We start from the raw sequence: 17,092 nt of genomic DNA, 5'->3' as shown, positions 1-17,092 counted from the left end.
GAACAAACTGCAATTCAACAGTCTTTGGTCTGAATTGTTCAGTAATTAGAATCAAGTGCCCAATGTAATAAAAATTGTCTTTAGTTTGGGTTTTTTATGTGTTTATTGGAACATAAAATGAATATACTATTTTTTTCAACCTTGGCATCATTAAGACAGTAATTATTAGTGCATCCACTGCCATTATTGACAGCGAGCGTGAGTGGCGAGTTTTGTTTTATATCAAACTTTTCAAGCTTAACCTGCAATAAGTAGTTAGGGTATATCGAAACTAATTTGTAAATTATCGGCATGTTACTTATTTCATGGTAGCTTTTATCATTAAACTGCCGACTTAATAATGAATGCTTTATGGTACAAGGGAAATAATCAGAACATGTATTTTGACACATGAGATTGATTAAGTTTTCTCTCTTAGACTGCCATAGTGTTGTGTTTATAGTCTTATTGCTCTGTCAGGGTTGATTATGTGAAGACCTAATTTAAATGAATTAAACTTGAAATTAACTTAACAATTGGCGAGGACAGAAAATGATGTATGTTCTATACAAAGTAGGACATTTTTGCTCAATTGTCTGAAAATTTTATGACAAGCTGTAATCAAAGATGTCTACCAAAACAATGTGTTTCAATATAGTTTTATCGCTCATAATACAGTCTTACATCTGTGCTGGTAAGGTTACAGACAGTGTGGACTAGTATACTCACTGTGCCCATAGTAAATCTTTACTATTTATGAGCATATAAGGTATGTATGGTGATTGTAATTGTCATGAGGAAACCCACACTTAATGTACATCCTTAAAACATTGAATGAACAAGTATAGAAGGAAGGATTTGTGTGAAATACTTTTTTGTGCACTCATATATAGACCATTTGCAGAGTTTAAAATTCCTAAATATTTTTGCCTTAAATGTGAAAAAATTCTGCATATCAAATACTTTGGAATTTACAATTAAAGGTATGGTATATATACTACTGTATAAAAATGAAATTGCTCTGATTATGGTAAGAATAGGTCTTATAAGCATGATCAACAGCCTTGTTCATTAAACTTATTCTTGAAAAATTATTATCTGACTATATCTTAGGAATGTAGTCTTCTGTGGGAAAAAGGTGCTAAAAATTTGTATTTTTTTCAAAGGTCGAGCGATCAATTTTGTTTTCCATTTTAGAAGTGATAATAATATCATGCATATATCTTATGCTATCAGTAAAGATTTATCCTGGAAGGATCTTTATACTTATACTGCTTGAAATGATTCATTTGTATATGCTGTATTCAAACAGATTGATAGCATGCAGCATGTTCTGTCAAGAATTATTTGTATTGGTGGCAAGTTAGGTATTTATTTATGCACCAGTCAATTGTTACCATGGCCCCCCCAAAGGTCCGGGGAATCATAGCGGGGACGTTTACTTTCATTCCAGCAAAACCCAGGTAAAATCTCTGCTGTGCTGGGGACAAACTGCTGGTAAAATACCAGCAAAATGCTCCTGCACCCTGGGATACCTAGGAAAGGCCCATTCCTCGCTAATTTCAGCCTGGAAGGTAAATACACAGCTCATCCCCCCCCCCCACCCCCCCACTCCCAGCTCATTCCCCCCCCCCCCCCCCCCCCACACACACACACACACACACACACTTTTCTCGGTATAACCCCAAACCTCGGGTGGCCTTGTTTACAATTGATTGGTGTATTATTTATTTTGAAAAAAATGATGTTGCATTTTAGTGTAGAATGTATTTGAACTAGTAAAGCTCTGAGCGTTTGCAGTGAAAGAGTCAAATTAGCAAAATAATAAAAACAATTGGCTATATTTATGTTGAATTGGTTGAATTTCATTATAGTTGTCATTCTACAGACATTAGACATACTTTTGTTGAGAGATTCTTGGTATTGCTTATTTTAAGTTTGGTTTTGTTTGGCATTTAAAGCTTATTGTATTTAGATTCTGGATCTCTATATTGCCTAAAATGATTTTTTAAGTACACAGACACACATTATGTTTTTGTTAGCAAAACTGATCATATTTCACTATGGAGTGAGGGTTGAAATAGGGCTGAAATAAGAGAGCGTATCAGCTTACTAAGTGCTTAATTCATCACAATTATTGTGAGATTTGTGGAATAATTAACTCTGGTTCACTAGGTTGTCAGGGCAATACCCTTCAGTTTATTTTACTTCACACACAGTCTTAGTTTCAGTTAAAAATTAAGGTGTAAGCTTTAGCTTATTATTTTGTCTCCTGGAGATCGTTCAATAGTTTTCATCCCATGGAAGGGATTCTGTATAGTTTTGATGGCCCCAAAGAAGAGCAACCTGTAATGGTACTTTGTCCCTAGATGGTTGCGCTTGAGTGCTGAGTCTTATGTTTTAATCAACTTTCACCTACAACTAAAACACTGTTATTGCCTTCAAACTTTTGAATCACAGTACGGGTTGAGTAGAGTGTATAATCTGTGTATTTATGAGGTAACCACCTGTATTATACCCCTAAGGAGGTCATGCTTATAGTAGTAATTTGCTAAATATAAATTTTTGGGTTCGTTGGTGACCCAATGTGTTATACATGTAAATGGAACAATATCAGGCGAGTGCAAAACTGGAACCTGAGTATGGTTTCCTGTGCCCCATATATCCAATATCGAGCCACCTACTAACTCTGTAACGTATATATCGCGTAGACAACCTCTTTACATTGATCAATCTACTGGAAATGTCTCAATTAGTCGTCAGAACTGGAAAATAGATGCTATTTTGGTACGATATAAAGAAAAGTGACCCAATATGGAAAACTATGGGGTCACCATATGAACATTCCTGGACTAATGGTGTCGTTCATGTTTGAGGTGCGATTTATTGTGTTATTGGTAAACAATGTAAAATTGATGTATGTGCAATGCATCTTTGGCCACGTTGCTTATTTTTTTATAAGAGCTGTTACACCCAGACACTGTGAGTAAAATACGTAGGTCAAGGATTTTCAAGTGTTGTCAAGACTTCTTTAAGGGTAAACTCTCAAACCAGGCCTTTGAAGATTGTGAGAAATTACTTCCTTATTCATTTTTTCCTCTTTCCCACTCATTGTTTCACAGGTTTTTGTGACTGGTGTCTGACAAATTACTTGTTGAGTATACTGAGGATCATACATTTTTCAGACAACATTTCAATTTTACAAAGGAAATAACACTGTCCCAAACAACACTTCATGAGCAAAGGGAAATAACACTGTCCCAGACAACATTTCATTAGCCAAGGGAAATAACACTGTCCCAAACAGCACTTAAATGGCCAAGTGAAATAATTTGTCCCAAACAACATTTCATTAGCCAAGTGAAATAACACTGTCCAACAGAACATTTCATTGGTCAAAGGAAATAACACTGTCCAAAACAACATTTCATTGGCCAAGGGATATAATCTGTCCCAAACAACAGTTCATTAGCCAAGGGAAATAATCTGTCCCAGACAACATTTCATTGGCCAAGGGAAATAACACTGTCCCAAACAACACTTCATTGACCAAGGGAAATAATCTGTCCAAAACAACACTTCATTGGCCAAGGGAAAAAAAACACTGTCCCAAACAATGCTAAATTGGCCAAGGGAAATAATCTGTCCAAAACAACATTTCATTAGCCAAGGGAAAAAATCTGTCCCAGACAACATTTCATTGGCCAAGGGAATTAACACTTGCCCAAACAACACTTAATTGGCCAAGGGAAATAATCTGTCCCAGACAACATTTCATTGGCCAAGGGAAATAACACTGTCTCAAACAACGCTGAATTGACCAAGGGAAGTAATCTGACCAGACAACACATTTTAAAAACATAAAAAGTTGTTCCTTGCTGGGCACAGAGCCCCTGTTGGTTAAGAGCTGTCAGTGACTGTTCATCCTGTCACTAGACCGCCCGGACCAAATGTGTGCTATACCAGTTTAATGATTATTATCACATAATGATATATCCTTGGACAGCCCCCTGGGGTGTTTTTGCAAGTTTTAGATGACTGTCTCCAATTCACCGTAAATTGACATACAACAACACTTAGTACAATATACATAGAGATATCCTGCATACTTGTAAACCTCGCATATATATAAATGTCCAACGAATGAATATGGCATGTAATTCTATTAAGTATAAGATAGTTAATAAAGTAAAAAAAATTGTGTTTTTTTCTTCGTTATTTTGCTTGTGAAAAACAGGTTCTGATGTTGCAAAGATAAAAATGAACAAATGTTTGCCCTCTAACTTTTGGTCATTATTTTGATGGATGGGTGTTCAATTGCCTAGTCCGAACATTTTGACAGCCGAAACTGACATTATTATGACTACCTTATTTGCCAATGTTTCAGATCTTGTAAGATAATTTAATATTTCGGGTACAGTTATGTGATGGTTTGTAACCTATGCATGGCCTGAGAAATATTCATAAAACTCTAGAAATAAAAAAAGTCTAAAAAGAAGCATTATTTAGATAAGATAGGAGAACCCTACACATGTGCCCAGATAGAGGATCATGTCAAGATTTGATAATTGATAGAAGCTATGGGAATATGTGTGTGAATTCTGTAAGAAATGTTGAAATGACTCAGTGAATGTGCATGTCGATGATCGGACAGTCACCTTGATGTTCGAGCAGTTTTGCTTGCAAATGTACACTCAGTGAACAGTGTTTTCTTTATGGACGCTTCAGATAAAATTACTGAACTTGGATTTCTTTCAGAAGAAATTGTTTGATTGTGATTGTGTGCATTTTCTTGAACTAAGACATAGCTTGCACTCATTGGAACATATTAAAACAAGGTTTTTATCCTCTGTTAATTGGATTTATGATTGTTTGAATATTTCCACGAAACTTTTTCCACCAGGTGGATTTTGTGATATCGTTGGTTTATTTTAGGAAGAAAAAATATTAGGAGAAGAGCGTTTAAAGATATTTTGTGAGTTTATATTAAAACGTAACAGTAGGGATATATGTTACAATGGATGTAATTGATAATCGGCTGCCGACTTCAACTTTCTTGCCTCAAGATGGATTGGCTGCAGAGGTAAATTTAAACAATTGTACAGAATTGGATGTTATTGCTAATTAATCTAATTGTTTAACAACTTTAACTGTATGTAGTATACACTGATTGTTAAATCAGGTGAACTTAAAAGGTATAAACTTTTTTTGTAATTAATTTAATAGTATTATGAATATGCTTGATTATTATGTAAGTAGTCAAATTTTCTTGAATATTAAGTTGTGGTAGATTTATGATAGTAATTAAAAGATGCAACAACATCAATTTTGCTACTAAGTTCGAAGGTATGAACATTTTTGTAACTAATTTAATGGTATTATATGAATAGAAATTTGAAGATAACAACATATCAAATTTTCTACTCACTCACTAGACTTTGACGGTATCAACATTTTTGTAATTAATATAATGGTATTATGAAAATACTATGTACATAGATAAAGAATCTTTTTTGCATATTATCTTGTGGTAGAATTATGATAGACATTTGAAGAATGCAGCAAGGTATCTCAATTTTGTTACTGTAAATTTAAATTAAGTAAGGAATTTTTTGCAGCGAAGTCATTTGGTTGAACAAGAGTAACATGTTTAGTTAAGTATAATTAGTTTGGCTTGATTGTGAATGAAGACAGCTTGAAACTGATATGAATTAAGTTTATCAAGTCTGTTTTCTTTGCAGAAAACAATACTGGTGTCCTTTTTCGAGAGGCCATTAAGATATAGTACCTCAGGTGGGCCCATTGAGAAAGTACCTCAGGTGGGCCCATTGAGAAAGTACCTCAGGTGGGTCCATTGAGAAAGTACCTCAGGTGGGCCCATTGAGAAAGTACCTCAGGTGGGCCCATTGAGAAAGTACCTCAGGTGGGCCCATTGAGAAAGTACCTCATGTGGGCCCATTGAGAAAGTACCTCATGTGGGCCCATTGAGAAAGTACCTCAGGTGGGCCCATTGAGAAAGTACCTCAGGTGGGCCCATCGATTGAGAAAGTACCTCAGGTGGGGATCGAACCTAAAACCTCTTGGGTGAGAGGCGGACAGCATAACAACTAGACCACTCCTCACCCTCTCAGTAAAATACTTAATTAGTGATTGCATTATGTTAACTAAGAATTTTCAATGCTGCTAATTATAAGCAGTGTAGATGTTCAAACATCTATTGAAATTCTAATAATAACAATTTTATGTATCTGTTCTGATTTAGAGATAAGCCTTAGCTTCGTGGATGATTTGAAGTTAGATTTCTAGGTGTATTATACACCTTTGTTATTGTTTCTGAGTACCAGTTCACCTGTGAGAAGACTAATAGTGGAATTTAGCCTTTGATCTACCCTACATTTTCCATGCTTGGTCTGCATTGTGTTTGGATTTCTTCATCACATGTAAAAACACAGATTCTGCTTAACATGCTTTGCTATTTCTTTCTTGCAAAATTTTAATCAGATTGCGCTGGAAAATTGCAGTGCCAAATACTTATCATTTGGTCTGGAAAGAGAACATATACAGATCCCCCACATCCCCCTTCTTCCCTTGACTCCCCCCAAAAAAACTAGCCGACCAAAGCGAAACAGAAGTAAATGTTGACTCCATGCAGTTCTGAAAAGTCCATACATTATTTTTTAACTCAAGATCTCCTGCAAATTTATAAATAGATGATCAAAGTAATACTGAGGGAGAGGAAATGCATTAACAATATCCGAGGATGCTGCCAGGTGCTTCCAGGCCTGCATGTTAGATAGACAAAACTAAACGTTTGTGCAAAAAGAGTGAAAGTTATGAGGCTGCTTGATCTTTTAGTTATGATTATGAGGCTGTGTAGATTCGACCCACCCCGAACACTTGAGGAATTTTGGTGGGGCGCTTCAATATAAACCAAGTTCTAGATGCCACCCTGCCACTTGTATACAAAAACACACTCAAAGAAACTTGTAAAATCTTGGCTTTGAATTTTGGTTCTTTATACCATCAGCTTAGGTAAGGTCTCCATCCAAAATTGTATGAGGGACATTGATGGAACAAAATTAATGAAAAACTTGACTGATTGACACCGGGGATATCAGCTTAATGTATCAGTTGGTCATATGATCCTATTATTCTTGAAGATCTCCTATTCTGTTATAATGATAAATTTCAAACTTTTGAACCTTTTCTAAGGACACTTCATTGTAGAGGATGGTTGGTATGTTTGTTTGACCAGGAATGCCCCAATTTAATACAATGCCTTTTGACAAACAAGAGTCCATCCTTGACTGTATGAGCCACTCAGGTGAAAACTTATTAGAGGTCTTGTTTGAAATATAGTAAGAAATAGATAGAAAATGCTATAAAAATGCTAGGTTTATGAGAAATTTGTGTTGGGTGTATCGAGTTTATGGCTTTTTCTTAACATTAAAGAAAGGAGAAGTAATTTTGTGTGAAATGTTATAAAATCAGAAAAAAATGTTTTCCACTTGATGTGAATTTTTTTTGCGGTTAATGATAAAGTTGCTTAAACATGTGAAGTGTATAAAAAAGGAAATTAAACAAAAAGCAAAGAAGGAAATTAATCAATTTATTGTGTTTTATAAATTCTCAAGGAAATATATCGGTTTTAGAAAGGGTGAATAATACCTGAAGGCACCAAGGTTAATGTATAAAGACCATTAGTTTTACATGATGTTGGAGAATTCAGCCAGTTTTATACTGTCTGATAGTTAAAGATTGTGTTTCGAATGATTTACACACCCTCATATAGGTTCTAAAGAGGCTCTTGTATTGTTTTGAGAGGATATAAAAGGATATATTCAAGTGTAGAATGTCACATAGAGAAAACTCTCGGATGGATTTTTTCAAGAACTTTGAGGTACAGTATGTGTGTGTTTTATTAAAAAAAATCTGTTTAAAAGCTGTTTGGAATTTTGATTTTATCATAACATGCTCTGAGATTATAAGTGAAGGGGAGAAATTTCTGAATGTGATTTCTTGTGCTAAATTAAAGTATAGTTATGAAGTTGAACATGTTGATATTTTCTCGTTTCGAATTTGAATATCAGTATTCCTTGTTAATCATGTACAATGTGTGCGTTACTAGAACTGTTGCAGTCAGTGTTTTCCATCCATCACTGTCTGTCCTGGCTCCCAGCTACATGTATCACTCTTGCACACAATTAGCAGCTCGTTCCATTCTCCATGCTGCCTCGATCATCATCTTATTATTTCCTGGAAACACCGGACTTTTGTTGCAGTTTGGTTCCCTTATTGTTCAGTTATATGGTTCATTTCAGCTGTGATGTACTATTTGAAGTAGAAAAAACAGAGAGAGTTTGGGTTCTAATTGTTACAAGGTTGCAGTTATAGTCCATAGGAGTTGTATGCAAGAATGTGAACTACATGGTTTTCAAGGGAATATATAATTTGGCAGTGGTTGAGATTAGCCGCAAGCCCGCAGCACTTGTGAAATACACTCTCTTGTTCAAACTCATATTTTTACATTAGCAGAGCTTGTTAAAAAAAGATTTGGAGCCAAGCACAGACCAGCAATTATAGTGTTAGAATAAGAGCTTTTTTATCCAAAAGCCTAATTTCGATGACTGGATTGTGAGTTGAGCGACCTCCAGTTTATTGGTTGCCTTTTATTTGTCATGGCTCGGCTTTCTTCTGATATTCTGTAACCTTATATGTATTGTAAAATAAAAAGAAGCATTTCTCTTATATGGTATTGTACTAGCCTGTTAAAGTTTAATTACAGACTGTGATCTCTAAATCTTAACTATTTTAATGATGTTATCACCATTATTTTTGCTATTGTAAGATTTAAAAGATTTGTCGCATTATTTGCGAGGTCTACACACAGTCGCACGATACACAATATAAACCGCTGAAGCAATTGGGAGATCTTATATTATTTGCCTTTTATGTCTAAAAGTCTTGAAAACAATCTGTGTGCTCAGGAGGAAAGTCTTGGTGGAAAAAATAAGAGATAAACAATACGTAAGTGTTTGTCTATGAGAGACTACGGTCTTGTGGACTTGGGAAGGCTTGTTCCAAAATCTGGAAGACATTGATTTCTCGGGAACTCAGTTGAGAGACAGCTAGCTACTTGTGTAAAGGACGTGAAATGTAAACCAGGCAGTAGTTCTAAGAAAAAAAAGTGAAAAAAGGCGCTATTTCCGCTTCATATTTGAGAGGTTATAATGCAGATTTGCGAAAGCAGATAGTTCAAGTAGTTAGCTCTGCCTGAAGGATAAAGTCATCTTGTTCCTCATTGCATTTCGTAAAGATTGCAAGGACTGTATGACTGGTTCATGTATTTAGTGTAATTGTTGGGTTACATTGTGATTCTGAATGTGGAGTATTACCTTTTCTTGTATGTCTACGATAATTTATCAATGTTATTTTGCAGGTTGTGACTGTACATTATTAATAATATAATGAAGGGATTGTCTCATTGAAATGGTTACCTTTGTAATAAAACATCTACATACATAAACCTTATCTGATCTACAGTGTTACTAAAATGGTCATTATTTTGTCATTACTTGAATATAGAATACTTAGATATATAACACTTAATGTTCAGTGATAGGTTTCATATTGTTGGAAAGATCTTCTTTCTATTCAAGGAGTAAGAGATATTTCGGTGAAAGTGAAGCTGGATTATTTTAGGTCACAATATAATAACAGGCTGTCTCGGGTGACATTTAAAGTCGGCTACAAAATCATCTATGTGTGAGCATTGTATTGTTGATGAAACTTATCTTTGTGGAATGAATGTCAGGTGTTTGTAGCCAAGTTTCACATACCGTTTTCTTTACTTTCAGTTGAGTTCGGCCAAGCGTGAAGCATTCTTCAAGAACGCAGAGTTAACTGCCCCTACCCCAAAGTTTGACCCGAATGTGCGATTTACGTCCGAACGACCAGATAGAGGTACTGAAAGAAATCGAGACCCGCCAATAAGGGAACCAGTGAAGAACATGGCGACGGAGGACAAAGAAAAGGAACGGGATCGGAAATATGGGGACACTACTAAAGAACTGGAAGGATATGTCGGTTTCGCAAACTTACCGAACCAGGTGTACAGAAAAAGTGTGAAAAGAGGATTTGACTTCACATTGATGGTAGTAGGTTAGTATGTTTTAAATATTGCTTTAAAATTTGATTAACACATAGGTGTTCTTGGGAATGGCAAGCACACTTTCATAACATACGTATCATCATTAATTATCTTTAAAGCTCGTCTGAACCAGCAATCAAAATTGTCACAAACCCGCAAGCCTTGCTCTGGTAAAATGCTTTTTGGGCTTGAATCAATTTTTTTTATTTCATACAGCAATGTGCTGTTTGTGGAACTCAGGCTTGTCGTTTGAAAGCCTAATTTTGACTGCCTGGACATGAATGTGAGTAATTGCTATGGCGGTGATCTTCCATAAACTCATCGTCTGTTTTCAACATTTTTTTGGAAAAAAAAACTTCTCTTATTTAGTTCTACCCCCCTGCATAGTTTGATACTGTTCAAAATTGATCCCAAACACTCCAGAGTTGTTTATCAAGATTACAATAATTCAAACACATTTTTGAGATTGAGTGGAAGCAACTGATGTTATTATCTAAGCAACTGTTGTTATTCAAGCCTCTGGTGCCTACAATTTCAAGGGAAACTTGGCTGCATTGTGGTTCCAGGGGCGGAAACAGGATTTGACGTTAGAGGGGGCATAACTTAGGGACGTAACTGTATGACTTGCACCTATAAAACATGTTGGCAAGGGGGTTTGGTACTGCCCTTAGAAAATTTTAACAATTACTAGTCGGAAACGGTGAAATGGTGCATTTTGGGTGTATTTTAGTACAGTAGGGGGGGGCATCCCCCTCCCCCCTGCCTGGATCCACTAGTAGTTTCAGATGCCACATAGTTTGTCATCATTATTTTTCACAACAATTTGGCATCTATTCTGTCAGATATTTGCTTTCACCTGACAACTATAAATTGTTCAGGCCCCCATATCAGTGGCTGATTATAAGGCATCAGTTTCAGTTAATTGTAAGATAAACTTTCCCTGCTACCATATTCTTGTCAATGTAGATCCTGGAGTGTAAGTTTTGGGTGACCAGGTGTTTTGTCCCTATGCTGTAAAGTATACTTTGCTGTCGGCAGTAAATTTTAATACTTATGTACAGGGAATCCTAGATTGGTTGTCATTATTAATGTCATGTAAATGGTGAAATTGTATGACAATGCATTAACTTTGTTGGGCAATTGCTGGAGTTAATTCAGTTTGCTCTTATTCATTGAAATGTGCAATTTCAGATATCAGCATTTTTTTGCAAAATAAACGTATCATTTTCAGGCATAGAATTTAAAGGAATTAACAAATGTTTGAGGAAAAAAACCTCCATTGTTGCAGAATTTAAAGATTTCTATTTCTGTTCCCAGAATAATAGGACATTTGATGAAGTTCTGGAATTGTTCTATATTTGCCCCACGGTCTAGACAGGCTAGAGCTGATTTCAGCTGATCTTGTATAGATTTTGCAGGGAGAGTCCACATTTCTCCAGATCTAGGGCGTTGCTCAGATGAGCTATTGTGTTATATGAACAACTTCCCTGTTATTTGAGTAAACCTGGAGATAATTGGCCCTTCAATTTGGGAGAGAAAAGTTTGATAAGGAAAATGCTTACAAAAGATAATTGGAATTTTATGAATGAAGAGCTTCATGATATTAATAGAACTTCAGAAAGACCATAGTCATATCTTTGTATGATTGTTAGGTTTCAGTTTTCATTATTTAATTAAGTTTCGATGCATTGTGTCACGTCTCATTGGCATTTGATAAAAACACTTCACCAAAATTGGCATGTTGAAATGGAAGTTAATTAATGTTCACAGTAATATAGGCACACTGTAGTGTCCCGTAACAGACTTGCTAAAATATTTGTCTTTTTTTTCCTTGATTGTCACAAACCTTTAACATGTAGTGTATATTTATGTTCCTGAATAATTGTCTTTAATTGAAATGTTCTGTTTTTACACTCGTTATTTTTCAAAGAGTTAAATCATGGGTTTTCAATGAGTATTTATATTAAACGAGATTAAACATTTAAGTCATTACCCTGGGGGTGCTGTTTTTTGTTTCAAACAACTGACTGCTTTTGATCTTTCGTTACATTTCGATTGATGGTTGCAAAGAAGTTTTGGACAAGTTTCCGTGATTAGACATCTGTGCCATGATCTCGCTGACAAATAGTGTAAAGTATTGTCCAGACTAGCGAAGAGGAGTACACGCTGCGCAGTACATGGCAACGCTCCACTCTGCCGAATTTATCATCATTGATAATTACCTTGCGTTGTCTATTAGAATTGGACGTTTTGACTAAATCCAGTGCATTTCAATGCAAAAACATTAGTATTGCCTTCGCTTTTCATACTTATCAATGTGTTTTTACACTCTTACGCACGCACATTCATTTGGCAAAATTGTATGTCGAAAATGAATTCCGAGAAATAAGAAAGCAGGAAGGATCGTGCATAGGGTCAGTAAATATTGATACGAAATGTAATGGGAGGCCAGTCTGGTTGTAACTGATAAACACACTTATCATACAGCCCATATAATGTTTTGGCATGAATGAAATTAATCGGGTGAAATGTGTGTAGGAATTTATAGTATTTGGACACCTGCCATCTTAATGTCTCAATGTTTATAGAATGTTTTTTCTTTGTTAATGGTGCAGATATAATGGGTACATATTTTCAAAATGAAAGAAAAAGTTGATTTTTTTGCTGATGTGTCGGTCCTGAAATTTGAACCCTGTCAGGATTACAGCATGAAGAAAGTGAATTATTTGTCATTTTTGAAAGGCACTGTCGTTTACATTTTTTTCTTTCTCATTTATTTTTTACATAGAGTATATATCAGCACACAGTTTTAAATTCTCACCGTATACAACAATTCTATGCATTTTGATAGGATTCACATATAAACAAACACAATAATGCTCATACACACACACACATATACTCATACATTTGCACACCAAAGTGCACGCATAAAAAATCAAACAAACATGAACCACAAACACAAGCGCGTTTGTATACATACATGCACTCACAAACATTCATACACACACATTTGTATGATGTTTATATATATGATTGAAGAAGATTTTCAATTGGCTTTTATTGTTGTCATCAAAGTATCATTTAACTTATAATAAGGCTTTTATTGAGTCAAGAAAATATTCTATGTTTGTTAGTTTTAATCCTCCATATTCGTAAGTTTGATACAGAATTTGTCTTCCTTTTTTTATTTACTGTCATTTACATTATACAATGTAGCAATATTCATTGTGCTTCCTGCATGTCATCAGGCAAACATCCTTGTTATTTGACTCATCATCGTCAGCATAGTTTCATATACAGATTTAATATCTGACATTGAACATATGCGTAAGTGTGTTTTATGAGTGATCTGTACTTTGACTAGCTTACCATGCTATTTTTATGGGTTGTTTGTACTGTATCCTGTTACCAATATTATATCATTTAATAAAAATCAGTGTACAGCTGCGTAAGCCTAAAAATATCTATATTCAGGGTCACCTGACCCTACTTAAGAAATAGACGCCGACCCTACCATCTATACAGTCAGTTAGTTAAAAAAAATATATATTTTTTTTTTGTGAAAGTGTGTGTAAGTTTAAAACCATTAAAGCTTTATACTGAAGAGTATTTTAACTACATTCTCCAACGGTGACAATAATGTTCTTACATAAAGCATAATAAAAAATAAAAAAGGCTTTCCTACCCGACCTGTTTTAAAAAGGATGTAACCCTAACCAAACCATGTTAAAAGATCTAGCCTTCTAATATAACAGTCTTGTGCAGTTATTAAAATAATGGAATTCTTACTTCAAGGGGAAGCAACTATGCTATTAACTACAAACATAATGTGTATTTTCAGGGGAGTCAGGCCTGGGAAAGTCCACCCTCATCAACTCCTTGTTCCTCACAGACTTGTACGCAGCAGAGTACCCGGGACCGTCACACAGAATACAGAAGACTGTCAAGGTGAGTACTGAGTACAACTTCAGCTGCTAGTTGTATATTTAAAAATCCCTGTACATGACATTATGTTCTCCTTTCCATGCAGTATAAGGACCGCAGTAAGTTTTGCATGTAACATGAAAGAAATACATAATAGTACATCATGTGCCACAATGTTCCAAATTTCTTGTGACCAGCCACTTAGCCAATCATCGTCCAGATTGTTTGATGCCTTTAAGCACCCCTGATTTGGGTTGCCCGCCTCGTTGAGTCGGCAAGGTCGACATCATTTAGCTGCACGGTGTGCCCATCATAGTGGGTCAGAGACTCTAGTCCCAGTCCAGGCATATCTACTTAAAAAAACAGCAATTATCAGTTGAAAAATAAAATTATTATAATTTTAAAGATATGTTATAAGTCATGACTGCATAATTAAATGGATTTACTAAACAACCCTACCAGGGGTATGGCAGTTAACATTTCATGACTTGTCCTTGGATTTAATCTGAAACATGAAAACATTCTCAGACATCTAGCTCTTGAAAGTGAGAATTAAAATGTCACATCTATTTATCTTATCAAGATTCATTGCTAGTTAGCTGTGTTTCGAGATGTAGTTTTATTGCGGCGATATCATGAATTCGGCAAGTGCTCATGTAATGACTTCCCTGGAAACATGCGCACAAGTGCGATAGAATCATTGCACTGTGTGCTATTTGGTGATTTCATAAAATAAATAAAGATGAAATCATAAAACAGCAACTGTAGTGGAGTTGCTTGAGATGGGTTTGGCGTAGAAGTTATATCTATAAATCTTTGAGAAGAATTTCTTGAAACTCTCTTGCATGGCTTTGCGTATATCCTGAAAATGTTACTTCTAAATTCAAAAGTCATGTGTCATGAGTCTTGTTACCTGTTTGTCCAAGCTTCTTCTTAGACACTTCTACACTGATACAGCTTCCGTTGGCTCTAAAAGAGATGCTTTGTTAAACTCAACATCTTTTTAGTTAAGTTCTGGTCACACCTTCAATATAATTATACATGATATGCTTGATCTTTACTTGAAAAACTCAGAGTCTATTGCTGCATTTTTTTCATAATTGCAAATTAAATGCATGTTTAACCCGTCAGTTTAACACACTGCATCTGGTTCAGAGCCGTTCTGACTGACGTGAGTTCCTCATGTCTATATATAGCATCCAATCAGCATAGAAGATTATAAGAGCTAATATTGTCTTGTTTTTCATGACTGGGTCTCTGTTTGCAGGTAGACAAGACAAATGTGGCGTTGAAGGAGAATGGAGTCCAGTTGAGACTGACTGTGGTTGACACACCCGGCTTCGGGGATGCAGTTGATAACAGTAACTGGTGGGTGACAGTGGGACTTCTGAATGCCAGATTGATTAAACAGTGATGAACACAAGCTGGCAAGCCCGAGTCAAGTCTGGGCTATTAAAAATAATAAAACAAATGAAATAACATATTTTGTGTCTAAAAGCCTATATTAAGTGTTTTGTTTATGCTGTAAATGATTAATGAATAGTAATTCACCTACATGTAAGTGAAATCTGTTTATAATTTACATTTTCCTAACATGCCTGACACTTGTGACTGATTGACATGAATAATAAATTTTTAAAGGCTTCATTGCACGAAGTTTTTTGCCAAGTATATTTGCATCGCAATTTTTGGAATGAAATTATAGACTACAACTCTGAATTGATCATGATGCAGATACTTCCTTTGTGATTTCACTTGGTGTTGTCCATGACTTTAACACTCTTTTTTATTTTGTCAAGGTCAGAAAGAAGACACTTGAAAAAATACAAATGTTATGATTACTCATTTGTTGCATTCAGTTGATATAATTGTAGTAAAGCATCTGGAGAGGCATGCAAGCTACTTGCACAAAAATCATGTCGGTTCAGTGCTGTAGATTACATAAAGTTTGCAAGGTTTAATTTTCGCACATATTGGCAAATCAATTCTAGATTGAAATCTAGTAAAGTGGAAAAAAAAAATTTTGATCAAAAATTGATGTTTAGATAATAGCATCACAAGTTTTTTACCTTATGATCTTAGCTGTAACAAAATATTAGAAATTGAAAAAAATGCCTTGCAAAATGAACACAGCCTACTGTAATGTATTATGTTAATTATATTTCAGCTGGCAGCCAGTGATAGACTTCATAGACTGTAAATACGAGGAATACCTCACCAACGAGTCCAAGGTGGTCCGCTCAACAACGGCCGACACCCGCGTCCATTGTTGCCTATACTTCATAGCTCCCACCGGTCATGGGTATGGGTGCACTTCCTAATTTGTTTCAGTATAAGAGTAATTTGGTTTTGATGTCATGTTTGTGAACTTTCCCGGATTTTTAAGCCAGATGAAGGCTGGTTCTATTCTTTGGTCTTGATTAGACATTAAAAGCTTGAGTTTGGCTTGTAAATGGCTGATATAAAAGAGGATTTAAATCTGTCTTTGGAAGATTTAATCTTGTAGCAAAATAGCTCTAAACTTTCTCAAAAAGAAATGATGAAATAAGTGTTTGTCACCAGATGTGGTTTGTTTGACAGAAAGGTTTTAAATTGAACATAGTGTTGAAGTCTTTATAGTCAAATTAATGATTGTTTGAAATTATACTCAATATGCAAATTGAAAAAAAATAATGTGATGGGGTTGAGAGTCTACAGTACAGTTCAAATAAAATATTTTTTCTATACCATAAAAATTATCCATATTTTTCACCTTTGTTCTAATAAGAGGCTTCAGAAATTGAGTGATTTTTATGAATTTCGATTTTTGATATTATTTTTTGAACTTTTCAGGTTAAAACCATTAGATGTAGAATTTATGCGTCGTCTCCACGATAAAGTCAACATAATTCCATTGATAGCTAAGGCAGACACACAGACACCAGATGAGTGCAGGGAGTTCAAGAAAACAGTAAGTGACTCATGTATAATGCCCCCAGAGAGATTAAGAGTAATGATACAGTGGTCGTAATTAGCACAAGCCCGCAAGCCTTGCAC

At 35.3% G+C, this 17,092-nt stretch overlaps 1 protein-coding gene across 8 annotated transcripts in view; it reads left to right on the top strand.

The window, feature by feature from the left end:
* Positions 1-17,092, top strand: part of LOC128242723 (septin-7-like) — a 49,769-nt gene that overhangs the window by 23,315 nt on the left and 9,362 nt on the right. For 4 of the 8 annotated variants that reach the window (XM_052959986.1, XM_052959985.1, XM_052959981.1 and 1 more), the window contains 5 exons: positions 9,837-10,140; positions 13,974-14,080; positions 15,324-15,424; positions 16,224-16,358; positions 16,889-17,006. In XM_052959986.1, the coding sequence (XP_052815946.1) occupies positions 9,990-10,140; positions 13,974-14,080; positions 15,324-15,424; positions 16,224-16,358; positions 16,889-17,006 (612 nt within the window). In that variant the 5' untranslated portion in view covers positions 9,837-9,989. Of the gene's footprint in view, positions 1-809; positions 963-4,922; positions 5,063-7,655; positions 7,880-9,231; positions 9,383-9,836; positions 10,141-13,973; positions 14,081-15,323; positions 15,425-16,223; positions 16,359-16,888; positions 17,007-17,092 lie in introns of those variants that run through there. The other 4 variants (XM_052959987.1, XM_052959983.1, XM_052959984.1 and 1 more) reach the window with 4 other exon arrangements.

This window comes from Mya arenaria, chromosome 8 (assembly GCF_026914265.1).
Source record: "Mya arenaria isolate MELC-2E11 chromosome 8, ASM2691426v1".
Taxonomy (NCBI): Eukaryota; Metazoa; Mollusca; class Bivalvia; order Myida; family Myidae; genus Mya; species Mya arenaria.
The sequence above is the reverse complement of the archived record's forward strand: the minus strand, read 5'-3'. Positions and strand labels throughout refer to the sequence as shown.